The sequence below is a fragment of the Heteronotia binoei genome, chromosome 21 (genome assembly GCF_032191835.1).
Source record: "Heteronotia binoei isolate CCM8104 ecotype False Entrance Well chromosome 21, APGP_CSIRO_Hbin_v1, whole genome shotgun sequence".
NCBI classification, from domain to species: domain Eukaryota; kingdom Metazoa; phylum Chordata; class Lepidosauria; order Squamata; family Gekkonidae; genus Heteronotia; species Heteronotia binoei.
This window is the reverse complement of record NC_083243.1, coordinates 26,952,003-26,969,613: the sequence shown is the minus strand read 5'-3', so window position 1 is coordinate 26,969,613 and position 17,611 is coordinate 26,952,003. Positions and strand designations below refer to the sequence as shown.

The 17,611-nt window shown below is 45.4% G+C and overlaps 1 protein-coding gene across 1 annotated transcript in view; it reads left to right on the top strand.

Moving 5' to 3' along the window:
- The window catches only part of LBHD2 (LBH domain containing 2), a 31,969-nt gene extending 19,028 nt beyond the window's left edge, over positions 1-12,941 (top strand). Inside the window, exons 3-4 of the mRNA XM_060261587.1 lie at positions 11,223-11,421; positions 12,871-12,941. Of these exons, the coding sequence (XP_060117570.1) occupies positions 11,223-11,421; positions 12,871-12,941 (270 nt within the window). The remainder of the gene's footprint in view (positions 1-11,222; positions 11,422-12,870) is intronic.
- Positions 12,942-17,611: the final 4,670 nt, after the last annotated feature.

Below are 17,611 nucleotides of genomic sequence, written 5' to 3'. Positions count from 1 at the left end.
TCTCCCTTTTAGCATGGCAGGCTGTGCATGTGCGACGTGATGGGGGGTTTTAGCTCTAGTTATGCAGAAGGCCATTCCAGAACTTTCTGTCCTTTGAGCTGTGGCTGGAAGAGGACTAAGAATTATCTGAAGAAGTGAGCAGAGACTCATGGAAGCTCATGCCCTGCCCGCCATCCTCCCCCCAAAAACCCCCTGTATCAAGTTATTTCTATCCAAAACGATCCAGTAAACTTAGCAGCAAAAATCGTCAGTTTTCTGCTCTAATGACCTTGCTTTTTTTCATTCCACAGAATATTGGTGTCAGTTCAACATATTAGTATTTGCTCTGCCTTGGGTTGTTATTATCACTCATTTCTCCCCACAAAGGGTTATTAAATATTGGATTTTTGCCCTTGCACAGTATTACTCATCAGAATGACGGGTCCTAGGTAACGTGTCATGGCAAGTAATTGTCACTCTAAGAAGGCATGAATAAATCATAGCTTGGCACTGCCAGGAAAGCACAAAAGGGTGGAAGATGAAAGTTTTTGATTTAGCAGCACAAATGTTGTCTTTTGTTTCCAGAGATCAACTGTGAATGTGAAACCTTTTCCTCTCACAGTCGCCTGTCGCCTCCATGGTAACTGCATCAGGCTGACAACTAGTTTTGCCAGCAGGGTGTGCTGAAGAGGCACTGGGGTGATGGGCCAAATTCCGCATTCTTAAGGGGGTTGTTGTTACAAATAGCTTGTTCTTTGGCAGCTGCTTTAAAAAATCATAGGCTCACAGAGCTGGAAGGGGCCATAAAGGCCATCTAGTTCAGGGGTCCCCAACCCCCAGGCCATGGACCAGTACCGGTCTGCGACCTATTAGCAACCGGGCCATGAGTTGTATAATTATTTCATTATATATTACAATATAGTAATAATAATAACAGTAAGAAGACGACATTGGATTTATATCCTGCCCTCAGCTCCAAATCTCAGAGTGGCTCACAATCTCCTTTACCTTCCTCCCCCACAACAGACACCCTGCAAGGTGGGTGGGGCTGAGAGAGCTCTTACAGCAGCTGCCCTTTCAAGAACAGCTCTGCAAGAGCTATGTCTGACTCAAGGCCATTCCAGCAGCTGCAATGTGGAGGGGAAATAAACCGGGTTCTCCCAGATAAGAGTCTGCACACTTAACCACCACACCAAAATAAAGTGCACAATTGTATCATCCCGAAACCGTCGCCTACCTCCTCCCACCATCCGTTGTCTTCCACAAAACTGGTCCCTGGTGCCAAAAATGGTTGGGGACCACTGATTTAGTCCATCTCCCAGCTCAATGCAGGATCAGCCTAGAGCCAGGCCTGGCACTAGGGGTTCTGCAACCACAGGTAGAACCCTGCGTCGGCGCCCCCCCCCCCCTCCACCAATTGCGCACGCTTTGCACGCACGTTGCAGTGACATCACCTGAAAGTGACGTCATCACAGAGGCACACCCCCTGCCCCCCTGTCCGTTTCACAGGGAGCGGAGCAGGGACGGCCTGCCTTGTTCTTCCTTCGCTTGGCTTGAGCAAAGGAAGGACACTCCACCGCCCCCCACCGCCCAGTCTTCTCCCACTTTGGAGGCCGCTGGGCAGGGGCTGCCTTGTTCTTCCTTTGCTCGGATTGTCTGAAGGAAGGACACTCCGCTGCCACTGTCCGGCTCCCCCCAGCCCTTTCCCATAATGGAGGCATCTGGGCAGGGGCTGCCTTGTTCTTCCTTCGCTCTGATTACAGACCTCCAGACTACAGAAATCAGTTTCCCCCAAAGAAAAGGGATGATTTGGGGGGTGGGCTCTGTGGTACCTCACTGAGATCCCTGTTCTCCCCAGGCTCCATCCCCAAATCCCCAGGAATTTCCCATCATGGAGCTGGCAACCCTACCAGAGGCCCGGTTGGAGCTGGCAACCTTAGGAAGCAGCTCTTAAGGCCACGGGGTCACTGCAATCTGGGACAGTCTGTGCCCAAGAACCCTGTATGCAGCCTGAACGTCACTACAGCTACCAATCCTTCAGTCAGGGCAGAAAGATCCCATGACCCCAGGTTCGGTTTAAATTTTTTAAATTGGCAACAGAATCAGGTGGGTTGCTGTGTTGGTCTGAAGCAGCAGAACCAAGTTCGAGTCCAGTGGCACCTTTAAGACCAGCCAAGTTTTATTCAAGATACAAGCTTTCATGTACATGCTCACTTCTTCAGATACAATGAACTGGAAGTTACCAGTCCATACCTAGAGGTAGAGAGATAGCAGCAAAGTAGTATATGGCATCATGAAGTTATTTAACAGATGCAAGGAGCAAACAGGAATAACAAGTTCGGGTCACCATTTGTTTGGGTTCAATACCGGGAAAGTTGGTAGAAAGCATTATCAAGGACAGAATGAGTAGGCACATTGATGAACACGGGTTATTGAGGAAGACTCAGCATGGGTTCTGTAAGGAAAGATCTTGCCTCACAAACCTGTTACATTTCTTTGAGGGGGTGAACAAACATGTGGACAAAGGAGACCTGATAGATGTTGTTTACCTTGACTTCCAGAAAGCTTTTGATAAAGTTTCTCATCAAAGGCTCCTTAGAAAGCTTGAGAGTCATGGAGTAAAAGGACAGGTCCTCTTGTGAATCAAAAACTGGCTGAGTAATAGGAAGCAGAGAGTGAGTATAAATGGGCAGTCTTCGCAGTGGAGGACGGTAAGCAGTGGGGTGCCGCAGGGCTCGGTACTGGGTCCCATGCTCTTTAACTTGTTCATAAATGATTTAGAGTTGGGAGTGAGCAGTGAAGTGACCAAGTTTGCGGATGACACTAAATTGTTCAGGGTGGTAAGAACCAGAGAGGATTGTGAGGAACTCCAAAGGGACCTGTTGAGGCTAGATGAGTGGGCGTCAACGTGGCAGATGCGGTTCAGTGTGGCCAAGTGCAAAGTAATGCACATTGGGGCCAAGAATCCCAGCTACAAATACAAGTTGATGGGGTGTGAACTGGCAGAGACTGACCAAGAGAAAGATCTTGGGGTCGTGGTAGATAACTCACTGAAAATGTCAAGACAGTGTGCGTTTGCAATAAAAAAGGCCAACGCCATGCTGGGAATTATTAGGAAGGGAACTGAAAACAAATCAGCCAGTATCATAATGCCCCTGTATAAATCGATGGTGCGGTCTCATTTGGAGTGCTGTGTGTAGTTCTGGTCGCCGCACCTCAAAAAGAATATTATAGCATTGGAGAAAGTCCAGAAAAGAGCAACTAGAATGATTAAAGGGCTGGAACACTTTCCCTATGAAGAAAGGTTGAAACGCTTGGGACTTTTTAGCTTGGAGAAACGTCGACTGTGGGGTGACATGATAGAGGTTTACAAGATAATGCATGGGATGGAGAAAGTAGAGAAAGAGGTACTTTTCTCCCTTTCTCACAAGAAGAAGAAGAATTGCAGATTTATATCCCGCCCTTTTCCCTGAATCAGAGACTCAGAGCGGCTTACAATCTCCTATGTCTTCTCCCCTCACAACAGACACCCTGTGAGGTGGGTGGGGCTGGAGAGCGCTCTCACAGCAGCTGCCCTTTCAAGGACAACCTCTGCCAGAGCTATGGCTGACCCAAGGCTATTCCAGCAGGTGCAAGTGGAGGAGTGGGGAATCAAACCTGGTTCTCCCAGATAAGAGTCCACACACTTAACCACTACACCAAACTGGCTCTGAACTTTTGGGCATTCGATGAAATGCTGAGCAGACAGGTTAAAACGGATAAAAGGAAGTACTTCTTCACCCAAAGGGTGATTAACATGTGGAATTCACTGCCACAGTTTAATTCTGGGGGAAAATATAATATAGGAAATAAATATGTCAGAGGAGGAGGAGAAGATATTAGATTTATACCCCACCCTTCACTCTGAATCTTAGAGCCTCAGAGCAGCTTACAATCTCCTATATCTTCTCCCCCCACAACAGACACCCTGTGAGGTGGGTGGGGCTGAGAGAGCTCTCCCAGAAGCTGCCCTTTCAAGGACAGCTCTGTGAGAGCTATGGCTGACCCAAGGCCATTCTAGCAGCTGCAAGTGGAGGAGTGGGGAATCAAACCCAGATAAGAGTCCAGGCACTTAACCACCACACCAAACTCTGGCTCTCAAGGTGCCAGACATTGAGATTGATGAGCAGATGTATCCTTAACTGTGGAATGATGAAAGTAATTAACAGAGACCCTGCCATTACCCTCCATCCATCTTCTCTCAGGCATGGAGGTGATTTATTTATTTTCTGGAAGTGTTTGTATGTGCATGCATACAAACAGAAAGTGGAAAAGGAGACATAATCAGTTCAAATCTGCATTCGAGTCAGTTTAGATCTTACAGTGGAATGGAAAAAACATGGGAAATGCACTTCATGGCTGACAATGCAGCCCTATGCAGCGTTACTCCTATCTAAATCCATTGACTTCCATGGCTTTAGACTGGAGTAACCCTACACAGGATGACACTGGCATTTTCTCTCTGTGTGTGTCTCTCATACTCCCCTCTCCATGACATGTCGTATCCTAGTACAGCAAAAGGTGCTTCTCTGTGATCTTTGGAGATGATTCACACTGACATGATGCAGCATCTCATACCGAAGCACAACTACATAATTGGCATAATCATGCCAAAGATGGCACAGATAACTAGACTAGAAATGGAAGATGTGATTCTACCCCATGTGAGAAAACAATCCATGGCAGGGTTCAACAGACACCTGGCTCTATTCCAGGGGTGGCCAAACTGTGACTCGGGAGCCACATGTGGCTCTTTCACACATATTGTGTGGCTCTTGAAGCCCCCACAGCCCTGTAAGTTGGATAGAAGTCGTTTTTTCTCTTTAAATCACTGCATTTAAAGTTAAAGTTGCTTTCTTTCCACTTCTCCTTCCTCTCTCCCCATCTATTTTCCTTCCTTCCTCCCTCCCTTTCCTTCCTTCCTTCCAACATCTGATGTTCCTGCGGCTCTCAGACATCTGACGTTTATTCTCAGTCATCTGATGTTTATTCTATGTAGCTTTTACGTTAAGCAACTGTGGCCACCCTTGCTCTTTTCTGTCACTTCCCACATGTATTAAGGGACATGTAATCAATGCAATGGGGCGATGGTAGAGAATGGGATTTCTGAGTGCACCTCTCGTATCCCCACCAAGTCCTTTGGCGATGGGAGCTATTTGCAGATCTCCTTATGCCGCGTGGGAGAAACAAGGCTCTGCTGAGCTATAGTGGGATGCCGTGGGGGGCAATTGCAAGCCTCCGAGTGTGCTCTGGAATTCTTCTGGAATTACAGCTGTTCTCCAGACTACGGGGATCCATTCTTCTGGAGAAAATGGCACTTTTGGAAGGCGGACTCTACAGCAGGGGTGGCCAAACTTGCTTAATGTAAGAGCCACATAGAATAAATATCAGATGTGAGAGCTGAAAGACATGAACACGAGGTGTTTGAGAGCAGGAAGGAAGGAAAGAAGGAATATGGGGGAAGGACAGAGAGGTGGAAAGAAAGCAACTTTAACTTTAAATGCCTTCTCCAAGCTGCTGGCTGCCTTGACTTAGAGAAGTGATTTAAAGAGAGAAATGCCTTCCCCAAGCCGGCCAATGGGGTAGTGGAGACTTTGAGCGTCACGCAATACGTGTGAATGAGCCATATGTGGCTCCCGAGCCACAGTTTGGCCACCGCTGCTCTATGGTATACCATGGATCCCACAAATTCCCCCCTCCACAGCACCGCTCTCAAAACTCCAGGAGTTTCATCAGACTGGAGTTGGCAACCAGGACAGATGCTGAAGGCCCATATCTGTCACAAAGACAATTGGTGTACTAGGGGGTGGGGGTCAGAGCATGCCAGCATCTTTGTTAGGACCAAGTAAGTATCTGTCTTGCACGTGTCACGATCTCACAACGTAAGGTGTCATTAAAACAATTTATCATACTTTCTGCTCCTGTTCAGAAATTGAGGGCAGTACTGATTTTTCCTCCGGGTAGCTGCAATGCATAGTAAATAAGGGGGGGGGGGGGGGAAATCATTTCCAAATCAATCTCTTCTATCCTGTCCTTCATACAGCACAACAGAATTGGCTTAACAAACACCTTGCCACCAGGGCTGCTCTGCCACTTGGCAAACTAGGCAATTGCCTAGGGCGCCAGTCTTTTGGGGGCATCAAATTGGGTGACCCCCGTGTGACTCAATGACACTATTAGTGCAGAGGGGGGGGGGGGGTGCCAGAAGTTAACCTTGCCTAGGGTACCAGACAGTCTAGGGCTGCCTCTTCCTGCCACATTATTAGTCATTCCTGTAACTGTATCTGAGGAGAGCTCCAGAGAACACCTAATCAGTCTTGCTTGCTTGACGTCTCCGGCAAATGCAGAGAAATAGAATACATTCAATTATTTTGTTTCTACCCTGATTTTCTCCCGAGTGGGGACCCAAAGCTACTTAAATCCTTCTTCCATTCTCTGTTTTTATCTTCACAATAACAACCACATAAAGGTAGGTTAGGACCAAGAGAGACTCACTGGCTCAAGGTAACCCGCTCAGGCTTCCATGGCAGAGTGTGGCTCTGAACCCGAGTCTCTCAGATCTTAGTGTGACACTCTGATAACACTAGATGGTTATGTAGTCTGGATAACCGATATGGTATAAGATGCTAGTGATACTGTACTTTCACTGAGGTTTTATTTCGTTATTGAACTTCTGTCCTTTTCTCCCCTGCGGTGCAGGGCTCAGTGCGGGTTGCAAAAAGTGGATAAAACAATTTGTCCTTCCAATTAAACTATACAAAACAAACAACACACCATTTTCCCTATGAAGAAAGGTTAAAGCGCTTGGGGCTCTTTAGCTTGGAGAAACATTGACTGAGGGATGGCATGGCATTTACAAGATTGTGCATGGGATAGAGAAGGTAGAGAAAGAAGTATTTTTCTCCCTTTCTCACAATACCAGAACTCATGGACACTCAATGAAATTGCTGAGCAGTTGGGTTAGAACGGATAAAAGGAAGTACTTCTTCACCCAAAGGGTGACTAACACATGGAATTCAGTGCCACAGGAGGTGGTGGTGGCTGCAAACATAGACAACTTCAAGAGGGCATTGGATAAACATATGGAGCAGAGGTCCATCAGTGGCTATTAGCCACAAGGTATAGATGGAACTGTCTGTCTGGGGCAGTGATGCTCTGTATTCTTGGTGCTTGGGGTGGGGAGCAACAGTGAGAAGGCTTCTAGTGTCCTGGCCTCACTGGTGGACCTCCTAATGGCACCTGATTTTTTGGCCACTGTGTGACACAGTGTTGAACTGGATGGGCTATTGGCCTGATCCAACATGGCTTCTCTTATGTTCTTACCAGATGGCAATCAGGTGCACGATGCTCTCACAATTTCTACATGGAAGTGTGCCCACGGTACTGGGTGGTGGGCAAAAATCACTTGTCAGTAACCTCTGATCAGATGGCATAACAGGACAGAGCAGGGGATGCCAGTATAACTAGAAACCCGCCACCTCAACCAAAGGCCTGGCAGAAAATCTTTATTTTATAGGCCCTGTGGAACTGAAGCAAACACCACAAGGGCCCTGATCTCACTTGGAAGAGTGTTCTACCAGAGTGGTCAAAGCTAAGCAGATGTCCTTTGGGCCAGGGCTCACCAGCCGTTTGTCTGACAAGCATAAGGCTCTTCAAGAGGCATATTGGGGGAGATGGTCCTGCAGATATGATGGTCCGAGACTGCACAGGTTTCCTTTAAATCCACAGATATCTAGTTAGACAAATACATTACCCAGGGCTTTTTTTGAGCAGGAACACACAGGAACGCAGTTCCATCTAGCTTGGTGTCAGGGGGTGGGGCCAGATATGCAAATGAGTACCTGTTGAGCATTTTTTACAGAAAAGCCCTGTGTGAAACAATGGTGATGTCAGGGGGTGGGGCCTAATATGCAAATGAATTCCTGCTGGGCTTTTTTTTCCTACAAAAAATCCAGTGCCAGCCTGCTTCTGAAATCACTTAAGACCTCTAACCCATTTTAATATAGATCTATCAGGAAAAGTATCTGAATTCTGCAAGAGTGAATTAGGGGTCCCCAACTTTTTTGAATGAACTTGAGTGGACTTTGGAGGATGGTGGAAGACAGGAGGGCCTGGCGTGACTTGGTCCATAGGGTCTCAAAGAGTTGGACTCGACTGTGCGACTGAACAACAAACTTTTTTGAGTCTGTGGGCACTTTTGGAATTCTGACACAAGGTGGTGGTCAGAACTACAAAATGGCCAATGTATGAGGTGGAGCCAACCACACATAGGGAGCCCAAATGCAGCAGAGAAGGGCAGTTTTGAAAATATAGTGGGAAAGAGGAGTGAGAGAATAAAACCAACACTTTGTTAACAGCTGAACAAAGTTTGGGCTCTGGGGCACCTTTAAAACCAACAAAGTTTAATTCTGGGTATAAACTTTCACGTTCACACACACTTCTTCAGATAACATTGAAACAGACTTCCTCAAGCTTTACATATAAGTAGGGTTGCCAAGTCCTCCCAAATTGCTAGAGTGTCCAGGAAAACGATAAGAGTTTTCCCGGAAGCTCATAGAGCAGCCAGCACACGATTTCAGGAGGGGATCCCCTCGCCGGCCCACTTCTGGTCAGTGGGTTGGGGACCTCCAGAGCAGGAGGACCCCCACCCAGGAGCTTGGCAACCCTACATATAGGAGGGGGAGGCAGTTAGTTGCGAGGAAGGGCTAGTTAGAGCCAAGACACATAAGTAACTGAGCTGAATCAATGTTATTTTCATCTGAAGAGCCAATCAGGTCTCCATTGGCCAATCAGAAGCCCTGCAGGGCACACCCACTTGCTGAAATCACCATGGAGCCCGTAAGTATCACTTTGAGGACCCCAGAAACAGATCGTAGAAATCTGCCCTTTAACTTTAATTTGTCACAAGAAATTTTGTTACTGCGCAGGAAGTACGGTGTGTTAGTGAGCATTCTTGCCTGAAAATTATTCTTGAAGTGGAAAGCTTGGCGAAAGCAATTAGTGAAATAAAAGATGGAGTACCAACTCAATGCTGTGAAAGCTGATCTTATGAAAGATTGATATAAGAAATTACAGGAGCTCTCGATTTCCATTTGAAGGATTTGGATATCTTTTGGGTAGGGCTTTTTTTTTGTAGCAGGAACTCCTTTGCATATTAGGCCACAGCCCTCTTATGTAGCCAATCCTCCAAAAGCTTACAAGGCTCTTTTTTGTATGCTCTTGGAGGATTGGCCTAATGTGCAAAGGAGTTTCTGCTACAAAAAAGCCCTGCTTTTTGGACACTTTAAGTTTTATTTATATATTGGGACTACCTGTTGCTTGTGTGACTTGTATTGCATGTTCCTATATTGAAAGTACTTTTTTATGAGAGTCATTTTTTTGTATATGCATAGAATCTTTATTAAAGTATTGGCGATAGGTGTACGTGCTTGATTAGAGGCTGGTTTACACGGAGGCAGTTGCCTTGCATCTGTCACTTTCTATCCATGATTCTCATTTGGTTTGCTTATCCCCAGGGCTTTTTTTGTAACTGGAACTCCTTTGCATATTAGACCACACTCCCTTATGTAGCCAGTCCTCCCAGAGCTTACAGTAGGCTTTGTACTAAACCCTGTAAGCTCCAGAAGGATTGGCTACATCAGGGGTGTGTGGCCTAATATGCAAAGGAGTTCCCGCTACCAAAAAAAGCTCTGCTTGCCCCTGTATGAGGGTGGCAGGAGCCACCACTACCACTGGATGCCAGCTGCCCAACTCCTAGTTGGGTCATGTGCAATTGGTGGTAGGAACCTACTTTCCTTTCCCCCACTCCTTGGGGAGTGGGGCCAGGGCAGTTGGGTCCCTTGCCAAGTCTGGGGTTTGGGGAAGCCACCAATGAGGCCTTGGCTAACACCACCCCTGCTCTGAAAGGGTGAAGTTCTCTCCCCACCCATTACTTCTTTTATCTCCATATATGAAAAAACATGACAATTCTCAAAAAAAAAAAAATCTCACGTAATCAGACAATATTCTTTCCAGACTGTGAAGAACCCCTAAAACAGTAATATCAACTTGCTTTTCCTTATTTTAAAAAATACAGCTGGAATGTGAGTCCATCTATCTTTAAATCTTGGAGAGTGGAGTAATTTCAGATGGCAAATGACAATAGCATGTGAATGAGAATAGCAGATGTGATTGGATTAGGGTGTGATAAACAGAGGGGTAGAAGGCATGGAGAAATCAGCATTGGTAAGGAGACAGAAAACCTTGGTCTCCATTCAGTCCAGGAGGATGCATTGTCTTGAGCTTCATTATCAGTTGCAGTATCTCTTTCTAATCTTCCTTTGAAATTCCTTTGTAAGAGAACTGCCACTGTCATTAACATTCTATTGTCATTTGCCTACTATTGTCATTCAGCATCTGAAAGCACTCTACTCTCCAAGATTCTGTTCTGTCCTGTCCTGTCCTGTCCTATCCTATCCTATCCTATCCTATCCTACCCTACGCTACCCTACACTACCCTACACTACCCTACTATTCTATTCTATTCTATTCTATTCTATTCTATTCTATTCTATTCTATTCTATTCTATTCTATTCTATTCTATTCTATTCTATTCTATTCTATTCTATTCTATTCTATTCTATTCTTAGCCCACCCTTTCCTGAATAGGCTCTGAGCGGCTATAAGAATAGAGTAGAATGGAGAGCCAGTTTGGTGTAGTGGTTAAGTGTGTGGACTCTTATCAGGGAGAACGGGTTTGATTCCCCACTCCTCCACTTACAGCTGCTGGAATGGCCTTGGGTCAGCCATAGCTCTGGCAGAGGTTGTCCTTGAAAGGGCAGCTGCTGTGAGAGCCCTCTCCAGCCCCACCCACCTCACAGGGTGTCTTTTGTGGAGGGAGAAGGTATAGCAGATTGTAAGCCGCTCTGAGTCTCTGATTCAGAGAGAAAGGCGGGGTATAAATTTGCAGTCTTCTAAAGGGACCTGTTGAAATCACATTACATTTCTTATCATTTTTAAACACACAATACTTTTCTTTTTTAAAAAAAAAAATGTGCCAACCATGATTATGTTTCATACTTATTCTTTAGTGTCTTTCACTCATTTTAATGCTGGTTTTGTTTTAAAAATTACAATAAAGGATCTGGACTTTTATTTGCAAAGGTGATTGAGATTTTTTTTTTTTTAATTGTAGTAATCTGTATCTTTATCTGTATAATTTTAGGCTTTTCCAGATGCTCATGAAAAGTACCCTAAGCTGTCGAAAAGACTACCATCCATTGTGGTGGAGCCAACTGAGACGGGGGATGTGGAAAGCGGAGAGCTTCGTTGGCCGCCAGATGACCTGAAGTCCATGGATGAGAAGAAAGCTCTCGCTAGTCAGAGAGCCTCTGCTCAGCAACAGCAGCAGCAGGATGTTGAAAGTATGAATATTTTTTGCTCATCTGCATTTTTTTTTTTAAAAAAAGTGGTGTTTTCAAAACAGCACAAGGGGTAGAACTGTACCAACTCACTGTCATGCAGCCTTTCACTTGAAATGATAATAATAATAATAATAATCATCATCATCATCTTTAATTTATATCCTGTGCTCCCCGCTGGATCAAGCTCAGGGCAGCTCACGTGGCATAACATAGTATGGTACATTTCAACAATTAAAACAAGGTATATAAAAAACATATTACAGATCATATAAACATATTATTATCCTACATTAAAACCATCTAATTAAAACCATCATATTAATTTAGTGCCAAGATCTCAGTGCTGACCATCTTACAGTCGTTCCATGGCGATGGTATTTCTTCTACAGTAAATTTCATATTAAGCAAAGGCCAGCTGGAAGAGGGTAGTCTTGCAGGCCCTGCGGAACTGGGTAAGGCTCCACAAGTCCTGCACCTCCTCTGGTAGTTGGTTCCACCAGTGGGGAGCTGTAAACGAGAAGGCCTTTTCCCTGGCGACTTCCAGTTTGGCCTCCTTCAGCCCGGGGACTGCCAAAAGATTTTGAGGGCCAGATTGCAGTATCCTCTGGGGAATATATAATAATAATAATAATAATAATAATAATAATAATAATAAATTTTATTTGTACCCCGCCCTCCCCCGCCGAAGCAGGCTCAGGGCGGCTATGGGGAGAGACGGTCCCTAAGGTAGGCAGGTCCTTGGCCATATAGGGCTTTAAAGGTGATAACCAGCACCTTGTAACGAATCCGGTACACTATTGGCAGCCAGTGCAGTTCCTGCAGCCTTGGCTGTATGTGCTCCCACCTAGGGAGCCCAACAGTAGCCTGGCTGCGGTGTTCTGCACTAGCTGCAGTTTCCGGGTTCGGCACAAGGGCAGCCCCTTGTAGAGTGCATTACAGTAGTCCAACCTCGAGGTGACTGTTGCATGGATCACTGTTGCCAGGTCGTCGCACTCCAGGAAGGGAGCCAATTGCATTGCCTGCCTAAGATGAATAAAGGCTGATTTACCAGTGGCTGCTCTGGGCCTCCATTGACAAGGCAGGCTCCAGCAGCACCCCCAAGCTTTTGACCTTGCGCGCCATTTTCAATGGCGCATCGTCAAAGGCTGGTAGGGGAATTTCCCCTCCCAGACCGCCACGGCTCAAGCAAAGGACCTCTGTCTTCACTGGATTCAACTTCAATCTATTGTTTTTATTATGTTTGTAATCTGCCCTGAGCCGGTATGGGAAAGGGCAGAATATAAATCTGCCAAATGGATAAATAAATAAGCATGTGTGAAAGCAGGACTTTGCCTATTGCAAGGCAATTTTTGTGCATGCGGGTGGGGAATTAAGCCACTTGGTTTTAATATGTGGTTTCGCCTTCCTTCTGAGGTAACTCAGTGTATTCAGTAGCTCATTTCTCTACAGGTACCTCACCTCATCAAGAAGCGGGAGAGAGCACAGAATCTACTGAAAGCAGAACTGAGGAAGACGACTAAAAGAACTTCATTCAACGGGCCAGATGTTGAAGCTTTTTGGTGTCGACCTAATTGGGAAGCTAGCACATTCCGAAGATGTGTCAACACGATCTATTTTAAAAAGTGCGAAAGGGTTTTTTTTCGATTAAGTTAGTACACGGTGAGGAGCACATGGGCTTTAGAACTGTTCCTTTCGATGTTTACCTTTTCAAGGCTGGGGTTCCATGTCACTTAAATTTCCTTTGGAGACAGTAAAGCACATTAGGGAAGTACATTGTAGTTACTACTATCAGTTCCACAAAGGAAGAAAACACACACACACATGAAAACACTCAATTACGTAGCTGCAATTAGCACTTCTGTAGTAAAATTGCCTTATTAAGGTAAGGCTGCCGTGGCATTATCGGCAGTGACACAAAAGGGGGTTACATTGCTACAGAACACCTTAAAATCTATTAAACCTCTCTTGTTTTAGCCATTTTAAAAACTAGCACTGTGATATTATGGATATTAATGAATAATATGTAATATATTGTTACCCTTTGTACCTTTTTTTTTTTGTATAGAGACATAAGTTTTAACGTTTGAATCTGGGCTATTACGGAAATTCAAGACTGCCTTTCAGTGACGTAGACCCATCATTTCTCCTTCTGCCCAATCCTTTTCTTTTTTTGTTTGGTCCAAATTCCAATGAACCAGCCTTTTATTAACAAAGCGTATTTTAAAAAAAGAACGAGACAAAAGTTTAAGGAACTCTTTTATTGATGTACATTTCTTGGAGGGAACTAGCATTATTTGTCAGTGTTTGTGAAGGGAGTCCATTTTTGTGTCCATTTGATTAGCTGGGCTTTGCTTACCTTTGTGCACATGACCAGCGGTCCAAATCCGGTCCTGGCGTAACCTGATGCCATATCAAAAAAGAAAGGTTGACATCAAGGCTGAATTTGCTCCAAGTGTTAATATGAAATACTGTTGCTATTTTTATGACATTTTATACATATATACTTCACATATATAAAGTGGATTCTCTTTGCAGATTTGTGCATAGGTCAGTCCTTGTCTGACCCTGCTAAAAAATTTTGTGTTCTATTTTTGGGGTCTGAAGACTAGGCATGAAGTGGCTGGAGTGGGCAAGGGGTGCATTTTATGGCTATTATTATTATTACTTCCTGCACATGATGATGTCCTACCTCCTTTGGGGGAGGGACGGTGGCTCAGTGGAAGAGCCTCCGCTTTGCATGCAGAAGGCCCCAGGTTCAATCCCCGGCATCTCCAGTTAAAAAGGACAAGGTAGTAGGTGATGTGAAAGACCTTAGCCTGAGACCCTGGAGAGCCACTGCCTGTCTGGGTAGACAACACTGACCTTGATGAACCAATGGTCTGAGTCAGTGTAAGGCAGCTTTGCGTGTTTGCTCATATGTGATAATTTATTCTGCTGAGAGTTTTTGTACAGTATGTTTTTTGGTGATCAGAGCAGCAAATACCAGCTTAGAACTTGAAAGGTGCCATCTAGACTATAGCATGAAATGGTTATTCCCTCCCACTCTCTGTGGGCTTTGTGTACTTTCCTCATCATAGTATAGAGTTCTTTGAGGAAATCCATGTCATGTAACCAGCATAAGGATGATATGAATGTGTAGGTTAGATAGACTACAAGTTTGTACCCAAGTTAAGCCTGATTCTTGATGCTGCAAGATGACCCTCTAGGGTTGCCAGCCTAAGCAGGGTTGGGGTTGGAGAGTAGAGGGACCTTGGCAGGTATAATGCCTTAGAGTCCACCCTCCAAAGCAGTCATTTTCTCTCAGGAGAACTGATCCTGGTTGCATGGAGATCAATTGTGAGAGTGGGGGATCTCCAGGTGTCACCCGGAGGTTGGCAACCTTATGAACCACACAATTATTTCCTTTCCCCTCCTCTCCCCTCCCACAGGTTTTCTTCTGCATTTAATCTCACTAGTGAGATATAGTGTTTACAATGCCCTGGAAACTAAGTTTGTCCTCAACAGAGTAGATACCAAAGCTCATCAGAACATAAGACGAGTCCTTCTGGATCAGGCCAGTGGTCCACCTAGTTCAGCATCTTGTCTCACACAGTGGCCAACCAGTTCCTCTGGAGGACTGGTAACAGGGCATAAAGGCCAAGGCCTTTTCCTGATATGAATCTAAGAAGAGCCCTGTTGGATCAGACCAGTGGTCCACCTAGTTCAGCATCTTGTCTCACACAGTGGCCAACCAGTTCCTCTGGCAGGTCAATAATAGAGCATAGAGGCTGAGGCCTTCCCCTGAGGTTGCCTCTTGGCTCCAGGATTCTGAGGATTAGTCACCCTCAGTCACCATGGCTAGTAGCCACTGATAGACTTATCCTCCATGAATCTATCAAATCCCCCTTTAAAGCTGTTTATTCCTGTGGCCATCACTACTACCGTTTCTGGTGTATGTGTACAGGTCATATTCTGGAGGAGAATGCACCCTATAAAAATTAGGGAAGGAGATAACGTGATTTGGTGCTTTGACTAGATCAAAGTGTGCATCGATGGCATTACCTGTATAATAAATAATAATACAATTAATGTGAGAATCAGGCCTTAATCTGCTTACTTCTTAGCAAAGGTGACTTATAGGTGTACTCAGGTTCTTATTTTGGTTACTTCCTGATTAAGTTTTGTGTGTTAACTTAAAAACATATGTATTTCTGTGCTTAAGAGAACACAGACCTTGGTAGGGCAGGGTCAAATACAGCTCTCTTAACAACAACCCTGTTTCTGTTGGTGCCCAGTTCATTCCCTCACTCTCTGGGACCAACATTTTGCAAAGTGCCAAATGTAATCTGCTTGTTAAGCATGAATGTTAGGGCTGCCCTGGACTGGGCAACGGTACCCAAATCCAGACGGTGTCAGCATTCTCTCACCCAGGGTTTGGTTCCTGAGACTGATATTCTATACTCTTATACTCTTTTGTGCCTAAAAAGAGCTCTAAGGCCCAAGCACACCCAGCCCAAGATAGCTCACTGGGGTAGCCATCTATCCAAATGCCATTAGATGCTCAGCTCAAAACTCTGGAATTTTCTTTCGCCGCTCACAATTGTTGTTTCATGAAATTTCGCTCAACGTAGAATCTATTGTCTGCTTCCTCTCAGACGGTTTTTCTTCCTTGGCTTCCAAACTGGAGTGTTTTTTAAAATGAAGCTTCCCAGGGCTTTTTTAATAGCAGGAACTCCTCTGCATATTAGGCCACGCCCCCTGATGTAGCCAATCCTCCTGGAGCTTACAGTAGGCCCTGTACTAAGAGCCCTGTCAGCTCTTGGAGGATTGGCTACATCAGGGGTTGTGTGACCTAATATGCAAAGGAGTTCCTACTACAAAAAAAGTCCTGAAGCTTCCAAACAACATTGCCCCCCCCACCCCCAGTTCTTCAAGATGTTTCTTTCCAAATATACTTTAACCCAGTCTTTTTGGAAGGAGTGCAGTCCAGGTATGTTAGTGCGCCCTCTGAAAACAAAAATGTCTGCTTTCCTGCTCTGCAAAGATCCCATGCACATAGCAGCCATTTTTCCACCATCAGCCTTCATAGGTGCCATTTACCCAGCTGCACCACCAGATGACTTTTAGAGGGTTTAAATTTTTTTTAGTAATTTTGGGAGTACTTTTGCAGATTTCTCCAGTCAGCAGAGCTCTTAAGGCCAAAATGCATAAGACGTCTGATACAAATGCTAGGGTTGCTAATCCCCAGCTGGGGATCTCCTGGTTTGGAGGCCCTCCCCCCACTTCAGGGTTATCAGAAAGTGAGATGGGGTTTGAATATCTGCTGGACACTCCGTTATACTCTATGGAGCCTAGTTTCCATAGGGTACAATGGAAAATTGATCCTTGGGTAACTGGGGCTCGGGGGGGGGCAATTTTTTAGCATAGCATCTTCTACAAAAAGAAATTCAAGTTTCAAAAAGGTTGGACCAGGGGGTCTGATTCTATGAGCCCCAAAAGGTGTCCCCATCCTCCATTATTTCCATGAATCAGATCATGGAAGCGCCACCCAAATCATAGTTGCATCTATGATTGGGGGAACTCACCTTCCAAGTGTTCCCAAGCTCTGTTTGGCTTGGGAGTACTGCAAGAAGGGGAGAGGCTTCAGGCTTCCCTCCCACTCTGTTTCTGCTTGTAGAAAGAGCCATAGGCCGACAGTATGTCAGTTCTATATGTCCATCCCCATGACACATGGAGCTTGAGAAAGGGGCAAACAAGACCTGAAACACCTCCTACAGAGAGCCAGTTTGGTGTAGTGGTTTAAGTGTGTGGACTCTTATCTGGGAGAACCGGATTTGATTTCCCACTCCTCCACTTGCACCTGCTGGAATGGCCTTGGGTCAGCCATAGCTCTGACAGAGGTTGTCCTTGAAAGGGCAGCTGCTGTGAGAGCCCTCTCAGCCCCACTCACCTCACAGGGTGTCTGTTGTGGGGGGAGAAGATAAAGGAGATTGTAAACCACTCAGAGTCTCTGATTCAGAGAGAAGGGCAGGGTATAAATCTGCAATTCTTCTTCTTCCTCCCCCATCGCAGCAATCCTGAGCTGAACAGAACACTTTGAAGGTGAGTGTGACAGGAGAGACCGTTCTACTAAGCACTCCCCTGGAATGATCACTCTGTCGCTTTTGTTGTCAAAATTTACTTTTCAGAAAATGACACAGTAGGCATAGGT